The sequence below is a fragment of the Stenella coeruleoalba genome, assembly GCF_951394435.1.
Source record: "Stenella coeruleoalba genome assembly, chromosome: 3".
Taxonomy (NCBI): Eukaryota; Metazoa; Chordata; class Mammalia; order Artiodactyla; family Delphinidae; genus Stenella; species Stenella coeruleoalba.
Genome location: NC_137148.1, coordinates 169,351,751 through 169,366,858, shown reverse-complemented (window position 1 = coordinate 169,366,858; position 15,108 = coordinate 169,351,751). Strand labels below are relative to the sequence as shown.

The following is a 15,108-nucleotide window of genomic DNA, read 5'->3' as shown; positions in this document are numbered from 1 at the left end:
TCCAGAGCCCCTTCTGATAGATCCACACCGGAAACCAACCAGACCCTGGTCTCCACAGCAGTCTGTGTACAACCAACTCCGCTGTGCCACTTCATCCCGACCCTGCTCCTGACTGTTCACTGCTGTCTCCCCCAGGGCCACATCCCACCCGTCCTTTTAACCTCTATCCTGGAATCACGCTGCACGAGGCATCAACACTGGATTAAACCAGAGAGGCTTCCTAGATCAGTGAGTTCTAAGTGGTGCGTTGGTTCCAAGAGGGAAGGGCCAAGGTGACAGATAAGGACAGGGTGGCCCGGACGCATGGACTGGCGGGAGGCAGTGGGTACTTAGCGAGACAACTGTAAAAACAGGGCAGGAGCCCCCCACCCCGCCGGCACAGGACGACAGTCCCCGTGGGGCTGCTTGGGAAAAGAGCAGAGAGCCCCGGGACCGGTCCACTCGGGGGAGGGGTGGGGATCCGGATGGAGCATTTAGATTCCACACTAGAGAAATGACAGCCAACCGTACGCAGGTGACGGATTCGAGGAAACAGCATCTAAGTGATAAAGCACCCCAGCAACTGTGTACACAGTCTGGGCTGAAGGCAAAAAGGACAGACAGACCAACAACAACAAGCCTGCTGGGAGGCAACCAGAGGGAGTGGCTGGAAAAGAAGCCTGAAACAGGAGAACTGGGAGGACCCAAGGGCGGATGCAGAAGGAGAGACAGGCGACCAGGCAGCTGGGTGGCTGTGATGATGCCCATGGAGCCCGGGTGGGTGGAGCGGGGGTGGGGGGTTGGGGACATTTGGGGGGAAATACCCCCCTGACAGCTGGAGAAAAGGCCTGGACGTCTGGATAAACAAGTCATGCTCGAATCAACCACAAGCTTCTATCCGCAGAACGCTGCTTATGGACAACGTTCAAGATAAACAACCCCCAACAATATTTACATGATCCCAAATAGGCCATAATCGCCCCGTACACTTACGGGTGTGTAAGAAACTCTGCCTTTCTCTCTGACCTGTTTTCACACTGAGGAGTCGGGAGACAATCCCTGGATTATGGGAAACCAGATCCACATAATCACAATGACAACAGGACACTGTTGAATGGCTTCTGGTATCAATACTTTCAGAGTTAACTCCTAGGTGATGAGATGCCCCCTCAGATTCTGCTGTTCGCCAATCCGGAGATTAACAACCCTGCTCCAACCCCAGCTGCCTTCCCGGCATTTCTCATCACGTGGGGTTCCTACCCAGGGCACATGAGCAAGCCCGGCAGAGCAGTGATTGTGAAAGAAGGGAAGACCACAGTTCCATCCGAGGGGGAAAATGGAAGCGCCAAAAAGACGCTCCAGAGGCCAAAGTAAACAGGAAGGTTCTGAAGCGCGATGGGTAATCTTTGCAGCCGGCGGGCCGTGCCCAAAGCTCCGCCCAGGCGGCATCTCTGCCTCAGGGGCCAGCGCCAGCTCAGTCCCGACACCCCCAGACCCCAGGTGCCAATGACTGCATACGCCAGTGCACACAGGAGAAGTCTCCCCTGAATGCTGGAACCTTCTAAGAAGTAAAGATGGTGGAATATCACAGATTTGGGGACACTATATTAGAAAAGAAATCATTGATTCCGTAGGACACTCAAGCTACACCGAAGCGGAGGCAAGTAAAGCTGAGCCCTGGCCAACTACTCCGACTCGGTGAGTCACGGTAATTCCACCTCCGACAATTCCACCTCTGCAGGCTCTGCCCCCTCCTTCCTTACTCCACCTGGACTCCTTCCCTGTCCAGCAGAACTAGAGAACTGAAGCAGATCAGTCAGCTGCTTCTCCAGGAAGGGTGCCTGCTGGAGAGGCTCACTGTTGGCTGGATTAATAAGCCCGAGCTGGACTTCCCTGGTGGCGCAGTGGTTAAGAGTCCGCCTGCCAATGCAGGGGACACGGGTTCAAGCCCTGGTCCAGGAGGGTCCCACATGCCACGGAGCAACTAAGCCCGTGCGCCACAACTACTGAGCCTGGGCTCTAGAGCCCGAGAGCCACAACTACCGAGACCATGTGCCACAACTATTGAAGCCCATGCACCTATAGCCCGTACTCCGCAACGAGAGAAGCCACCGCAATGAGAAGCCCACACACCGAACCGAAGAGTAGCCCCCCTGCTCACCGCAACTAGAGAAAGCCCGTGTGCAACAACGAAGACCCAATGCAGCCAAAAACAAAATGAAAAAAGAAAAACTAATAAATTAAAAAAAAAAAAAAAAAGCCCGCGCTGCCTGGAGTGACGTCCCTCACCTGCCCCGCGGCTGCTGGGAGGCCCCTTGCAGAGCCTCCAGAGGGAGGGCCCGGCCTTGGTCACTGCCACGTCCCAGCATCTTGAGGGCCACTTCGCCACCCACTGCCCCCACAAAAGCCCAGAACAAAGGGGCACTTTCCAGGCTGCTCCAGAAAGAGTTAACTATTCTACCTCTGGGAAATCGTCCCTAAGACCTGAGATGAGATGGAGTGGCACGAGGGCTCCCAGGGCCATCTAGGGACAGTTAAGCTTGGGCTGAGGGCCTCTGCTGGGCACTGCCCTCGCTCCAGGCCAACTGGCGGCGGGCACTTGGAACCCAAGGGCCAGAATCCTAAGTCCTGCGAGCCAGGCAGACGCATCAGCCAGCACAGACCCCTGCAGGTGTGGAAGGGGAGGCCCCACCCAGCAGAGACAGAGCCAGCCTGGTGTCAACAGCCCTGCTGGCCTCACAGCCCTCGCTTCCCGGGATCCTTCCCACATCCCTCGAACCCTGCCCTCAGCCCGGCCCCAGGAGACAGGTCTTCAACAAGTGTATCTGTAAGATTTCCCCGGATCTTCTGGTGGGAATTCTCTTTACCAGATGCCCCCCCCCGCCGTCCCCCCACCCCGGGAATTCCCACTTTACCAAGTGGCCTAATTAGGCCTGCAGTCTGGCTACTGCAGCTAATTCCCTCAGATGCGCAATCCCCTCCCCTCCCAGGAGGAGGAAGCACCCAGGGGTCTTTTCCCTGATCAGCCTGGGACGATTTTGCCAAGTCTGATGACACCCAGCAGGGTCACTGGCAACGTGGTCCACACACCCACAAAGGGGGACAGGGGCTGGGCCCACAGAGCGGCAGCCACACAAGCCCGAAGTAAGCGCTCTTCACAGAACTTTCTCCCTCTAGACCCAGCGGGGGGCTCCCGGGAGCAGCCACTGAATCAGAGCACAAGACAGGGAGAGGACAGCCGTCCCTCTGAGACAATCCTCTCAAGTGGAGACTGCCTGCCCGGAGGCTGGGACCTCTCAGGACAGCCGCAGGAGGCCCTGGCCCTCTAATGCCTGGCCCACGGGGGCTGGTGGCTGCCCCTACACTCTCTTAGGGCTCCATCCGGCCTCAATTCTCTGACCCAGGGCACCAGGTTAATGACAAAGGGACAAGAAGGGGCTCAATGAATGTGCCTCTGGAAACTCTCTAAGGTAAGTGTGCAGACCGTGAGGGTGTGCAGATACACCCACAATCTTTAGGGCTGTCAGGCTGCTGGGAAGCCTCACCCCTACCAGCCCACCAGGGAGGCCTGGGACAGGATATGCATTAAATATGTAGGAAACGCACACAGACATGTAGATGATGCGTCGGCCATCCCCAGAGTTCTCCAGAGAGCAGTCTTGGGAGATTTTGAACACGAACAAGCCCAATAAAGGCATCTGTCACCAGGCCAGGTGGGCCTGGTGACAAAGGCAGTGATTCCTAGTCACTTTTATTTAACCAACAGTTGGCGAAGCTAAGTGCAAATCTTCGCATTACAAACTACGAGGGACCCAAAGGGGAGCAGAACTCTGGTCCCCGCTCTCAAGCACTTTACAACATGCTTCACAACTTTAAAACCTGGCATCGACCTGCTGTGACAGCTTCAGAGCCAGGTGGGGGAGGACCCCATCACCCTCTCATTAGCACTCTGCACAGTCCTGAGGTTCTCTATGCAAGGTCTGGGGGAAGAGCGAGCGCTCCCCCTAAACATCCCACCAGGCCTCGACTCCTTGCAGGGCTGTCCTGGGCCTGCGTTTGCACATCCGTGAAATGGGCCTTCCCCGTGAGAAACAAACCTCCCTTCTGCAACAGCAGAGTATGGTCACAGGCAGCTGTTCTCAAATCCAAACTTTGGAGATGAAGAGTCAGCGTCAGTTCAACCATGTGGCTCAGCGGGTCGGCCGCCCACCTCGCAGCCAGGCCCAATGCTTTTGTGAAGGGAGGACTCCCTGGTCCTTTGGGGAACAGGACTCCCCAGACGCTGATACCACTTCTAGCTCCCTAGGCAACCCCCCGCCCCCTGAGGCTCCCTTCCCTGCCTCCTTTCCATCTTTTCAGCAGCTGCTCAGTCTGTAACCACGCCCATTCCTTCCCCACCATCCTTGGAGATAAATCACATGGCTCCCAGCCATGACCCCTGCGTGAGCAAAGACCTGCCCCCCAAAATACATCACCATGTCCCCCCTAAAAAAAAATACAAATCCCGCAGACGACAGACGTGTAAGTACAGGCTACAGGTCAAGGGATCAAACAGGTGGGGGTGTGGTCAAGGCAAAGGGTACCAGAATGACATTTTCCCGGGAGCCAGAGCCAAATGCAGAATCCCCCTTCTCAGCTGGGCCTGGAAGTTCTAGAAAATGCAACAGGAAGGTCAAGAGAACCAGTCTCCCAGAGCAAGCGGGCCTGGGCGAGCGGGGGAAGCCCTGTTGTTTCCCATCACACTGAGGCATTCACAGGTTTGGGGCATCGTGGGGGAGACAGAGAAGGCTGACTCTGCTGGATTCACAGCGTCTCCCCCGCCCCTTCTCTCCTGCCTCCCCAGGGGCTGCTGCCCCCTAAGGAAGGGACAGAGCTCCTGGGCCTCTCCCAAATTTGCATGAGAACACAGCCGGGGATGAAGAGTCAGACGCCTGGGTGGCTCGAGCTTTCCTCTGGGACCGGTTTCACTTGTCAATACGTGTGCAAGGATCCAGACCAGCGCTGTCGAGTGGAACCTTCTGCCCTGACGGAAAGGTCGCCTCTTCGTGCTACCCAATGAGGTGGCCGGCACCTCAGGAGTGGTGGTTCCTGGGCACTTAAAATGTGGGTGGTGCAACTGAGGAACTGACTTTTTCGTTCTCGTACTTTTAAGTTTAAATAGCCACCGAGTGCTAGCTGCTGCCGCGCTGGGCAGTGGCGAGGTACCTCTCTTTGGCCCAGGGTGCTCGCCCGCTCCCTGCACCCCCAGCAGGACGGCTGTCTCCCTCTGTCACCGACCCAGAACGCCGCCCCTTCTTACCGCTCCGCTCATACAGATGACAGCCACCCAACCAGCCAGGGCGCCACATATCACAAGGGGAATGGACACAGCTGGGCCTGAGATGTTTCCCCGGGAGGCCCGGCGGGTGGGGTGAGGGGCGGGAGCCATGCTCTACGCCCACAGGGTGCCCAGCAAGACTTCCCCAGGGGCCAGCTTCCTTGAAAGTGGACACTGAAGGTTTATTTTGTTTTGTTTCTTAACTCAATACAGATCGGAGGCAACGAGCTCTGTCCCTTCAAGGAAAATGAACTCACACCACTCTGCAGAAATCCCCCATTCAGCTGTCATGAACTATTCCCTACTTCTCAAGAAAGAGGTACAACACCAAGGCTGAAAGGAAATCGCAGTGAGAGGGTGCCCCCAAGCACAGGCCTCAGTGATCCTGCGCCACCAGGTGGCTGGGATGGGCGGGGGGGAGGTCTCCCACCCCCCAACCCTGAAACCCCACGGCCACACAGCACCTTACGAGCCAGAGCTGCCTGAGTGGCGCCGGCAGCCAGGGATGCCCCAACCTGCCCTGACGAACAGCGGGGATTTCAGCTGCCAGCCCCACTGCCCCCACACTGCCTCTCCTGGCTTCGAGCCCCTGGAAGGCAGGGGCAGCAGGGGAGGGTGAAGAAATAAATGATCCTATGTCGGGGGTCGCAATGGTCCAGGGCTTGGGGAGGGGTAAGGGGCTTGGGTACTGAAGAGGAGAACAGCCTTGGGTTCGCCAGGACTGGCTCAGGGTTTCCAGATAGAAGGGAAAGGGGCCGTGGGGAGAGTTTAGGGAGGCTGGGGAACACCCTAGGTTTGCAGCAAGGCTCTCGGTGGCGGCTCCAAGATGCTGGGGAAGGCAGGGAAAATGGGGTGTGCTAGGGGGAGAGGGTAGTGGGTCAAAGTCACGGCATCAGACTAGGGGATGCTGGGAGGAAGTGGGCGACCCTGAACGTAAGGAGAGAGACACATGGGTTCAGGAGAGACTGCAGGTCTCTGCAGGGAGGACGACTATGGTTACAGGAACCAGAGAGAGGAGACCTGGACTGGGGGACAACGTGGGGAAGTGTAAATCAGAGTCACAGGGGCAAAGAGGGCCCGAACTGAGGGGAGTGAGGCATCTGGTGTCTGAAGGGCGTGGAGGCTCCAGGTCCGAGCAGAAATGGTCCCTGGACCTGGTCAAAGAGGGTCTGAAGGTGAAGAGACAGACCCTTGGGGCCCTGCGGTCCAAGGGAGAGTGATCAGGGCCTGAAAGCAGAGGGGGCTGAGCAGCAGAGTGGGTCAAAGGCATCTGAAGAAGAAAGCCCAGGTCCAAAAAAGGGGGCCACTCAATGCAGGCCTGGGTCCTGGTGGGAAAAGACCCGGGACCCTACCAGGGTTTGAGGAGGAACAGATGCTCAGGCTGAGGCAAGGGCAGGACCAGAGGGGAGAGAGGTCAGCGTGAGCCTGGGTTCGAGGAAGGAGGAGGCTGCAGACCAAGGCCCCAGGAGTTGTGGGGAACTCAAACCCCAGCAAAGGTTTAATGCCGGGAGTTTGAGAGGATTCAGGGCCAAGGGGCCAGAGGAGGCAGGAGACACCGACTGGCCCTGGATTCAAACAGGAAAGGGGGTACAGGCCGGATCAGAGGAATCTAAGGGGCCCCCGGGGGGGCTGCGGGGACTCAGGACTGTGCCGGGATCCCGAGGGATGTCCCAGAGGGCGCTGGGTCGGACTGGGGTCACAAGGGGCGTCCCAGGGGGATGTGGGCCAGGCCGGGGTCCCGAGGAGCGTCCCAGAGCGTTCTGGGCTGAAGTGGAGATCACGGGGGGTGTCTCACGGGGATCTGGGCCAGACCGGGGTTCCGAGGGGCTTCCCAGGGGACTCTGAGCAGCGGGGGACCGGGGTTCCCAGGGGGGTCCGCGGCGCTCTGACCCGGCGGGGGTGGCGGATGGGGGATGGGCGCCCCCGCCCCACATAAAGGCCCGGGGAGCTGCGGGCGCGCACAAAGCTGGGCGGGCGGGCGCCGAGCGGGAGCGGGGAGGCCGGGACCGAGGAGGGTCGGGCCCGGCCGGGCGGGCGGGTAAGGGAGGGAGGGAGGGAAGGAGGGAGGGGGCCGGGCGGGCGGCGCGGGCCGCGCTGCGGCGGCGCGGCCGCTCCTCACCTGATTGTCCATGGCTGGCTCCCCGCCCCGCCCCCGGGCCCCGCGTCGCTCGCCGCCGCCGCCGCCGCTCAGCGCCGCCGCGCCGCCCTCATTGTCTGTCAGGCGCCGCCGCCGCCTCTCCCGGCCGCCCGCCCGCCCGCCAGCCCCGCGGAACCGGAAACCACCGCCAACCCGGGTCGCGCACCGACTGCGGGCCCCCGCCGCCGACTCGGGCCCGCTGCCCGGACTGACAGCTGCCTAGGCCAGTCGACGACGCGGACGGCGACTTGTGGGGCGGGACTTCCGGCCTGGCGGGGGCCTGCCGGGCTGCGGTCGGAGGGACGAAGACCGCAGCCAATGGGAGGCCCGGACCGGAGGGGCGGGAGGAGGGAGGGAGGGAGGCGCGAGGCGAGCCCCGCAGAGGGGAGCGCGAGGTGTGCGCCGCACGTGGAGGGGGGCGGGGGCGGAGGCGGGACGGGAGCGCCGCGCCTGCGCACTGTGGCCCCAGGGGCCGCTGCCCAGTGACCGGAGCTTCCCGGGGCTGAGCCTCCCCCGGGCCCCAACCTCCCCGGTAGGGAGGAATCCCCAGGGACACTTTTGTTTCCTGGCCACGTGTTGCTGCTGTGTGATGGAATGAGACCTGGGCTCTGGAACTGCAGATTAATTTTCCAATCCTGGAACTGTATCATGGTCAACTCCCTTCTTACCCTGAATCTCAGTTTGCGTCTGTAGAATGGGGACCATCACGGTGTGATGCTAGTACGTGGTAATCTGAATGATACAAATCTAAAATCTGCTGCATTGACATAACCGAGAAGTTCTCATTTTATCCACGAGATTTATCATGCTAATCCCTCCAAAAACCGTTTTTTAATTTACCCATGATAATATACCGCGACTTGTAAACTGTTTATATCGAATGTAAACATATGGCCCCATCTTTTTCAGGATCCTGTAAGCCACTTGTCTCTTGGACCTTAGGACTTCTACCTACGATGTGCAGTTATTTTAAATCCCTTCTTATAAATAGAAATCAGGGTTTTTTGTTTGTTTGGCTATTTTCCCCCCTCCACTTCTCATTTAAGTGTCAGGCAAGTATTCATTAGGTGGTGTGGCCTGTGCTTTGCGCTGAAGAACAGCGCCGGAAAATCAGTTATTTGGGGATAGAAGTAAGTCCAAACAAAAACTCTGAAGAGGGCCAGATCACTGTCATAATACATAGTAACACCGTACTTTTTAATCTAGGGCAGGGTGAGCTGGTTCGTGGGGGGAGAGGGGAGGGTGGAGGTCATGCTGAGAAAATATGCAACAACTTTTTTTTTTTAGATATTCTTCATAATTATACCTAATCATCATCTATTTTGTTTATTTATTTATTGTTTTTGTTTTGTTTTGTTTTTCTGTGGCCGCGCCGTGGCATGTGGGATCTTAGTTCTCCGAGCCCGTGCTGCCGGCAGTGGAAGCACGGAGTCTTAACCACTGCTCCGCCAGGGAAGTCCCAGCAGCACCTTTAATGTGGGTACAACTTTAACTTTTTTTTTTTTTAATCCTGTAACTGAATGTAAGTGGATCAGTGGTTCTAAGTGGTCCTTGAACCAGGAGGTTCAGCATCTCTGGGAACTTTGTTACAAAAGCAATTTCTGGTTTCTCTGGATTTATGGAATCAGAAACTGGGTGTGTGGCCAGCTGGGGGTGGGGTAGTGCAGAAATTTGTCTCTGAAGGAAGCAGGCAGTGAAGAACCTTTAAGCTACAGTTGTTGCAAAGAAAAGCTTCAGGAACTCAGCCTCCTCCCTCTTACTCATCTGGAAACTATCCTTAGATGAGATTCTTAATTGTTGGGGGTTTTCAAAACTACCTCCCTGGAGCTCTGACTAGATCAGGTATAACTTTTTGAGCATTAGAAAGGATAATGGGGAAACAACCCAAGTGCCCATCAATGAATGAACAGACAAACAAAATATGGTCTGTCCATACAATGGAATATTATTCAGCCTCAAAAAGTAAGGAAATTCTGACATGTGCTACAACATGGATGGACCTGAGGACAGGATGCTCAGTGAGAGAAGCCAGACACAAAAGGACAAATACTGTCTGATTCCACTCACATGAGGCCCCTAGAGGAGTCACATCCATAGAGACAGAAACTAGATGGTGGGGGCCAGGGGCTGGGGGAGGGGCTGGGGAGTCAGTGTTTCATGGGGACAGAGTTTCAGTTTGGGAAGATGAGAAAGTTCTGGAGATGGATGGTGGGGATGGTTGCCCAACAATAAGAATGTACTTAATACCACAAAGCTGTGCACTTAAAAACGGTTACAATGGCAAATGTTATGTTGTATATGTTTCTACCACAATAAAAAAAGGACCATTTAACTCTGTGAACATACAAATATACATGAGTCCATAGTGATATTAAAACAACAAAGCACATTTGTCACCTTCGAAGGTGACAATTGTATGAACTCCTCACTTACCAAGCCTTTACAGCATGAAACCAGCTCCAGTTGATGAGGGAAGAAAGCCCTTTTTGCAGAAAAATGCCAACAAATAATGCTAAAAGGATGACAGAAAAATCACTGTTTTGAAACCCCTAATGAACTAATCATCACAGACAAGAGTCATCAATGGATGCTAACACGATTAACTGAAAGGTTCACGGGAGACTGGATAGTATCAGGTCCACCAATGATCTCCTCATAGATTGCCTGCTAGATGCAAAGAGGGAAAAAATAACTTTCCAATGGAAGCATCATACCGTTGCCACCTTTGTTCAGTGACTTTTAGCAGCAGGGCAGTGGGACAAGCAGATGACAAGTTCCTACTAGGTGCAATGGTAAATACACAGCACCAAAAAAGTGTTCATGCCCCAAACGTTTAACTTGAATCACACCTCTAGTTCCAGTTTACAGAAGAAACACAAAGGATAGAGGCACATGGCAGATGACACCATGAGAAGCAATCAGACAACTCCAGAAGGCGTAACTCTCAACAGCCTGGCTTTCTGGAGTCAACAGGATGGGAGGAAAGAAATGAGGACCGCCCAGAGTTCAAAGAGATGGTGTCACACCAAATGCAATGTTGGGTACTTCATTGGATCTTGGCTTTGAACAAACCAGCTGTGTCAACTGGGGACATTTGAACTTGAATTATATTGCATTATGTTTAAACTTGTATTTTGTTAGGTGTGATCATGGAATTATGGTTGTGTAGGAAAATGGCCTTATTTTTTAAAGCTGCATAGGGGTGAAATGCCCCCAGGCTAATCGCCTTTAAAATACATTAATTTAAAAACTAGACAGTGCAAATATGGCAAATGTTAAGAATTGTTCAATCTAAGTGATGGGCATATGGGATTTCATTACTGGTCTCTATACTTTTCTGCATGTGGGACATTTCTATAATAAAAAGTAAAAATGTTAAAAATGCATCCTTTGGGCTTCCCTGGTGGCGCAGTGGTTGAGAGTCCGCCTGCCGATGCAGGGGACACAGGTTCGTGCCCCAGTCCGGGAAGATCTCACATGCCACGGAGCGGCTGGGCCCATGAGCTGTGGCCGCTGAGCCTGCACGTCCGGAGCCTGTGCTCCGCAACGGGAGAGGCCACAACAGTGAGAGGCCCGCGTACCGCAAAAAAAAAAAAAAAAAAAAAAAAAAATGCATCCTTTGCCTAAAATTGAACCACTCTTTTCCTTCCTCTGGAGGTAAACAGAGGGCTGCCCCATTTTGTCATTAGCATGGCCATGTCCTAGCCAACACCTGCTGTACACAAACTCCAGAGGATGAATTTTAAACTCATTTCATCTTGACAATTGTAAGAGGTAGGTGTCGTTGCCCCCATTTCACAGGTGAGGAAACTGAGGCCCAGAGGAGGTGAGTTACCTAAAGTCCCATGCTGAGTATATGGCAGAGCCAGGGACCCACCGAGAGTCCAGAGCTACATATCTGCCGCCCTGTGTCTTACCTTAGTGCCTACTAGCAGCCTCCCCCACAAGAGCATCTGTACACGTTTGCTGAATGAGGATATCAGGGAAGACTTCCTGGTGGTGGTGGGGAGGGGGGGAGGAGATTGAAACTGAGACTTGAATTGCATGGAAGGTGAATTCTGATTTCTTTCGGAGGAATGAAGAATGTTTAGATAGTAAGTTAGAAGGTGGCACTGTGCACAATATTGCTCTGGTTGTCATTTGCTATATAACAAATCACCCTAAACTGAGTGACTTAGAACAACACTAATCATTTATTGTTGGGACCCAGTTGTTGGACCTTCAGAGATTCTGGTTTCATTAGTCTGGAGTAATACAGGGCCACCTCCCCCTCCCCCCTTTTTTAAGTTCAGCTGGGGAATCTCATGTGCAGACTGGGTTGAGAATCACTGAGCTGAAGTTAATAACACTTTTTGTTGTTATTGTATCTAGTTTTGTGGTTATTTTTGATCCATGGCAAATGACTTCTGTAAGTGACACAATGTTTCCTATTGACTTCAGTAAGAGCAAAGGGAGTAGATTTAAAGAAGAACATAAAGCAAATGGTAGTGTGAGCATTTGGCGGAATGCATGATTGATATACATTATCCTGATGTTGCAAGCATCTGCAATTCAGGCAGGACTTGGCAGATACAGCGTCTCTGTGCCCCTCATGATGTGAACTTACTGAGGCCAAAGAATCTCTCCAACACAGCTCACTCACCACACCAGCAAGTTGGTGCCGGCTATTGGTTCTTCTTCATGTGGGCTCCTCCACAGGGTGGCTTGGGCTTCCTCACAGCATGGTGGCTGGGTTCCAAGAGTGAGTGTCCCAAGAAAATCAGGAGATAGCTGCATTGCCTTGGATGAACTAGCTTCAGAAGTCACATGGAGTCACTTCCACCATAGACTAAGCTCACCCACATTCAAGGGCTCCTTCACAGAGGAGCATAAAGGTCACATTGTTAGAAGAACATGTGGAATGGGAGATGTGGTTGCAGCCATTCTGGAAAATATACCGTCTTCCACAGTTATTAACTCCAATATCTGAAGACCAGGTCCTGGGTAATTATAGATGATAATGATAAACTTTATTTAATTTGCTGTTAAATAAAGTAAAGCCCAAAGTCTGTATAAATATCTACAAGGTCACAGATGAGGGGGACAGGGAGGCACAGACCTCCCCTATCTCCCCATTGCTCACTCTGCTCCCTATACCCTGAACACACTGCCTGGTACATAGTAGCTGCTCAAAAAACATGTCCGTTGCGTGACATGAAATAATAGTGAATCACATCGTGAGAAGGTTAGTTCCTGATGATTTCTCTTCTAGTCTTTCTAATTCCTTCAAGAAGGAAGCCTTGGCTTGGTGTTCACAACTCTTAAACTCCTCTCTGGCACCCTCTTATCTTCCTAATGGCAAGAGAACAGGCCAAGGGTTCAGACCCCGGGACAGGTGACTTACCTGGTACAGGGCCCTGCCTGTTCATTGATGTCTCTCGAGGAGCTTCAAAAAATACCAGTGCCCGAGGCCCACCTTCAGAGATTCTGGTTTCATCAGTCTGGAGTATAGACTTTAAATTGGGGTATAGTTGACTTACAATATTATATTAGTTTCAGATGTACAACATAGTGATTCAATATTTTTATAGATTATACTTCATATAAGGTTATGACAAAATATTGGCTATATTCTCTGTGCTATACGTCACATCCTTGTAACTTTTTTTTTATACCTAGTAGTTTGTACCCCTTTATCCCCTTCACCCATTTTGGCCCTCCCACCAGCCCTCTTCCCTCTGGTAACCACTAGTTTGTTATCTGTATCTCCACCCTGCCCCTGACATTTCTTTAAAATCAGCTGGGTAAACAACACGGTCCTACTATATGGCACAGGAGACTATATTCAACAACCTGTTATAAACCATCGTGGAAAAGAACTTTTAAAAGAATGTGTATATATATATATATATATATATATATATATATATATATAAAACTGAATCGCTTTGCTGTACAGCAGAAATTAACACAACATTGCAAATCAACTATAATTCGATAAAAATTTTTTAAAAATCAGCTGGGGATTCTCATGTGCAGACTGGGTTAAGAATCACTGAGCTGCAGTTAATGGGACTTCCCTGGTGGTGCAGTGGTTAAGAATCCACCTGCCAATGCAGGGGACACAGGTTTGATCCCTGGTCCAGGAAGATCCCACATGCCGTGGAGCAACTAAGGCCATGTGCAACAACTACTGAAGCCCCCACACTCTAGGGCCCAAGTGCCACAACTACTGAGCCCACGTGCTGCAACTACTGAAGCCCGCATGCCTAGAGCCTGTGCTCGGCAACAAGAGAAGCCACCACAAGGAGAAGCCCGCGCACCACAAGGAAGAGTAGCCCCCGCTGGCCGCAACTAGAGAAAAAGCCCACGTGCAGCAAGGGAGACCCAACTCAGCCAAAAAATCACTGAGCTGCAGTTAATCACACTTTTTGTTGTTACTGTATCTAGTTTTATGGTTATTTTTGATCTATGACAAATGACTTCTGGAAGTGACCCAATGTTTCCTGTTTAAATACATCAGTGTGAGCAAAGGGAGTAGATCTTAAGAAACAAAAAGCACATAGTAATCTGAGCATGTGGCAGAATGCATGATTGATACATGTTATCAGGCACAAGTCCCACAGCTACAAAGTAACATTTTGGACCTGGGGAGTCTAGCTTCCAGTCTGTAACTGAACTGCTATATTAGGTTTCTATCGCCCTCTAGTGGTCCAGTTTATTTGCACCCAAAGGGAGGACTTCGTATTAATTCCCCTACCTTTCACCTTGTAGGTGGTTCAGCCCTTGGAGACTTTTTTTGGAACCCTCTTTCTGGCCTTCAGCACGTTTCCTGTACCTTCCCGTTTCCTGCCAGCCACAAATGTACACACAGCCACTCATAGCAGTATCGAAGAAGACCAAGCTGGAGCAGAGCCTAGTGGGGTGTTGGAGACCTACCCCAGATTAACTTCAACTCAGAGCAGAGCTTGAATATCACACTGAGACACTTGTCTCTTATCCCATAGGCAGTGGGGAGCCATGCATGGTTTTGGAGCAGACCAAAACTATGTGCAACAAGGCATTTCCCCAGAAAAGGGCACTACACTGGACATTTGCAATTTTCTCCCTCCTAGCATCATTCTCCCTTATTTTTTTTTGCGGTACGCGGGCCTCTCACTGTTGTGGCCTCTCCCGTTGCGGAGCACAGGCTCCGGACGCGCAGGCTCAGCGGCCATGGCTCACGGGCCCAGCCGCTCTGCGGCACGTGGGATCGGGGCACGAACCCGTGTCCCCTGCATCGGCAGGCGGACTCTCAACCACTGTGCCACCAGGGGAGCCCCCATTCTCCCTTTTTTATTTTCTGGCAACAGTCCCTGATCTGAGGGCTCCCTCCAGTATAAGCCTGTAAGTCACCTTTGTGTGAATTTTTAAATGGCAGCCCTTCTGGGAGGATGCCAACTCATGACAGGCACAAAGCTTAAGAGAGGACTTTGACCCCCACTTGCTCCCTCTTCCCCCCGATCAGACTCACAGTCAGAGTGAGGCTCCCCACCCTCCACAGAGGAAGCACATGCCCAAGTCTGGCCAAAGGGCTGCATCCTTCTCGCTACCGGGATCGGTGGAGGCGGTTGCGAGAGGGCATGACCTAACACCAGCCAAGAGTGACTCTGGGAGCTTTCTTAAATTTTAATTGAGGTAAAATTCACATAACGTA

The 15,108-nt window shown here is 52.9% G+C and overlaps 1 protein-coding gene across 3 annotated transcripts in view; it reads right to left on the bottom strand.

Annotated features, from left to right (window-relative positions):
* Positions 1 to 15,108, bottom strand: part of MLLT1 (MLLT1 super elongation complex subunit) — a 128,223-nt gene that overhangs the window by 57,092 nt on the left and 56,023 nt on the right. For 2 of the 3 annotated variants that reach the window (XM_079918496.1, XM_079918498.1), the window contains exon 1: positions 7,416 to 7,468. The exons of the other annotated variant lie outside the window; for it this stretch is intronic. In XM_079918496.1, the coding sequence (XP_079774622.1) occupies positions 7,416 to 7,427 (12 nt within the window). In that variant the 5' untranslated portion in view covers positions 7,428 to 7,468. Of the gene's footprint in view, positions 1 to 7,415; positions 7,469 to 15,108 lie in introns of those variants that run through there. 3 annotated transcript variants of the gene reach the window in all.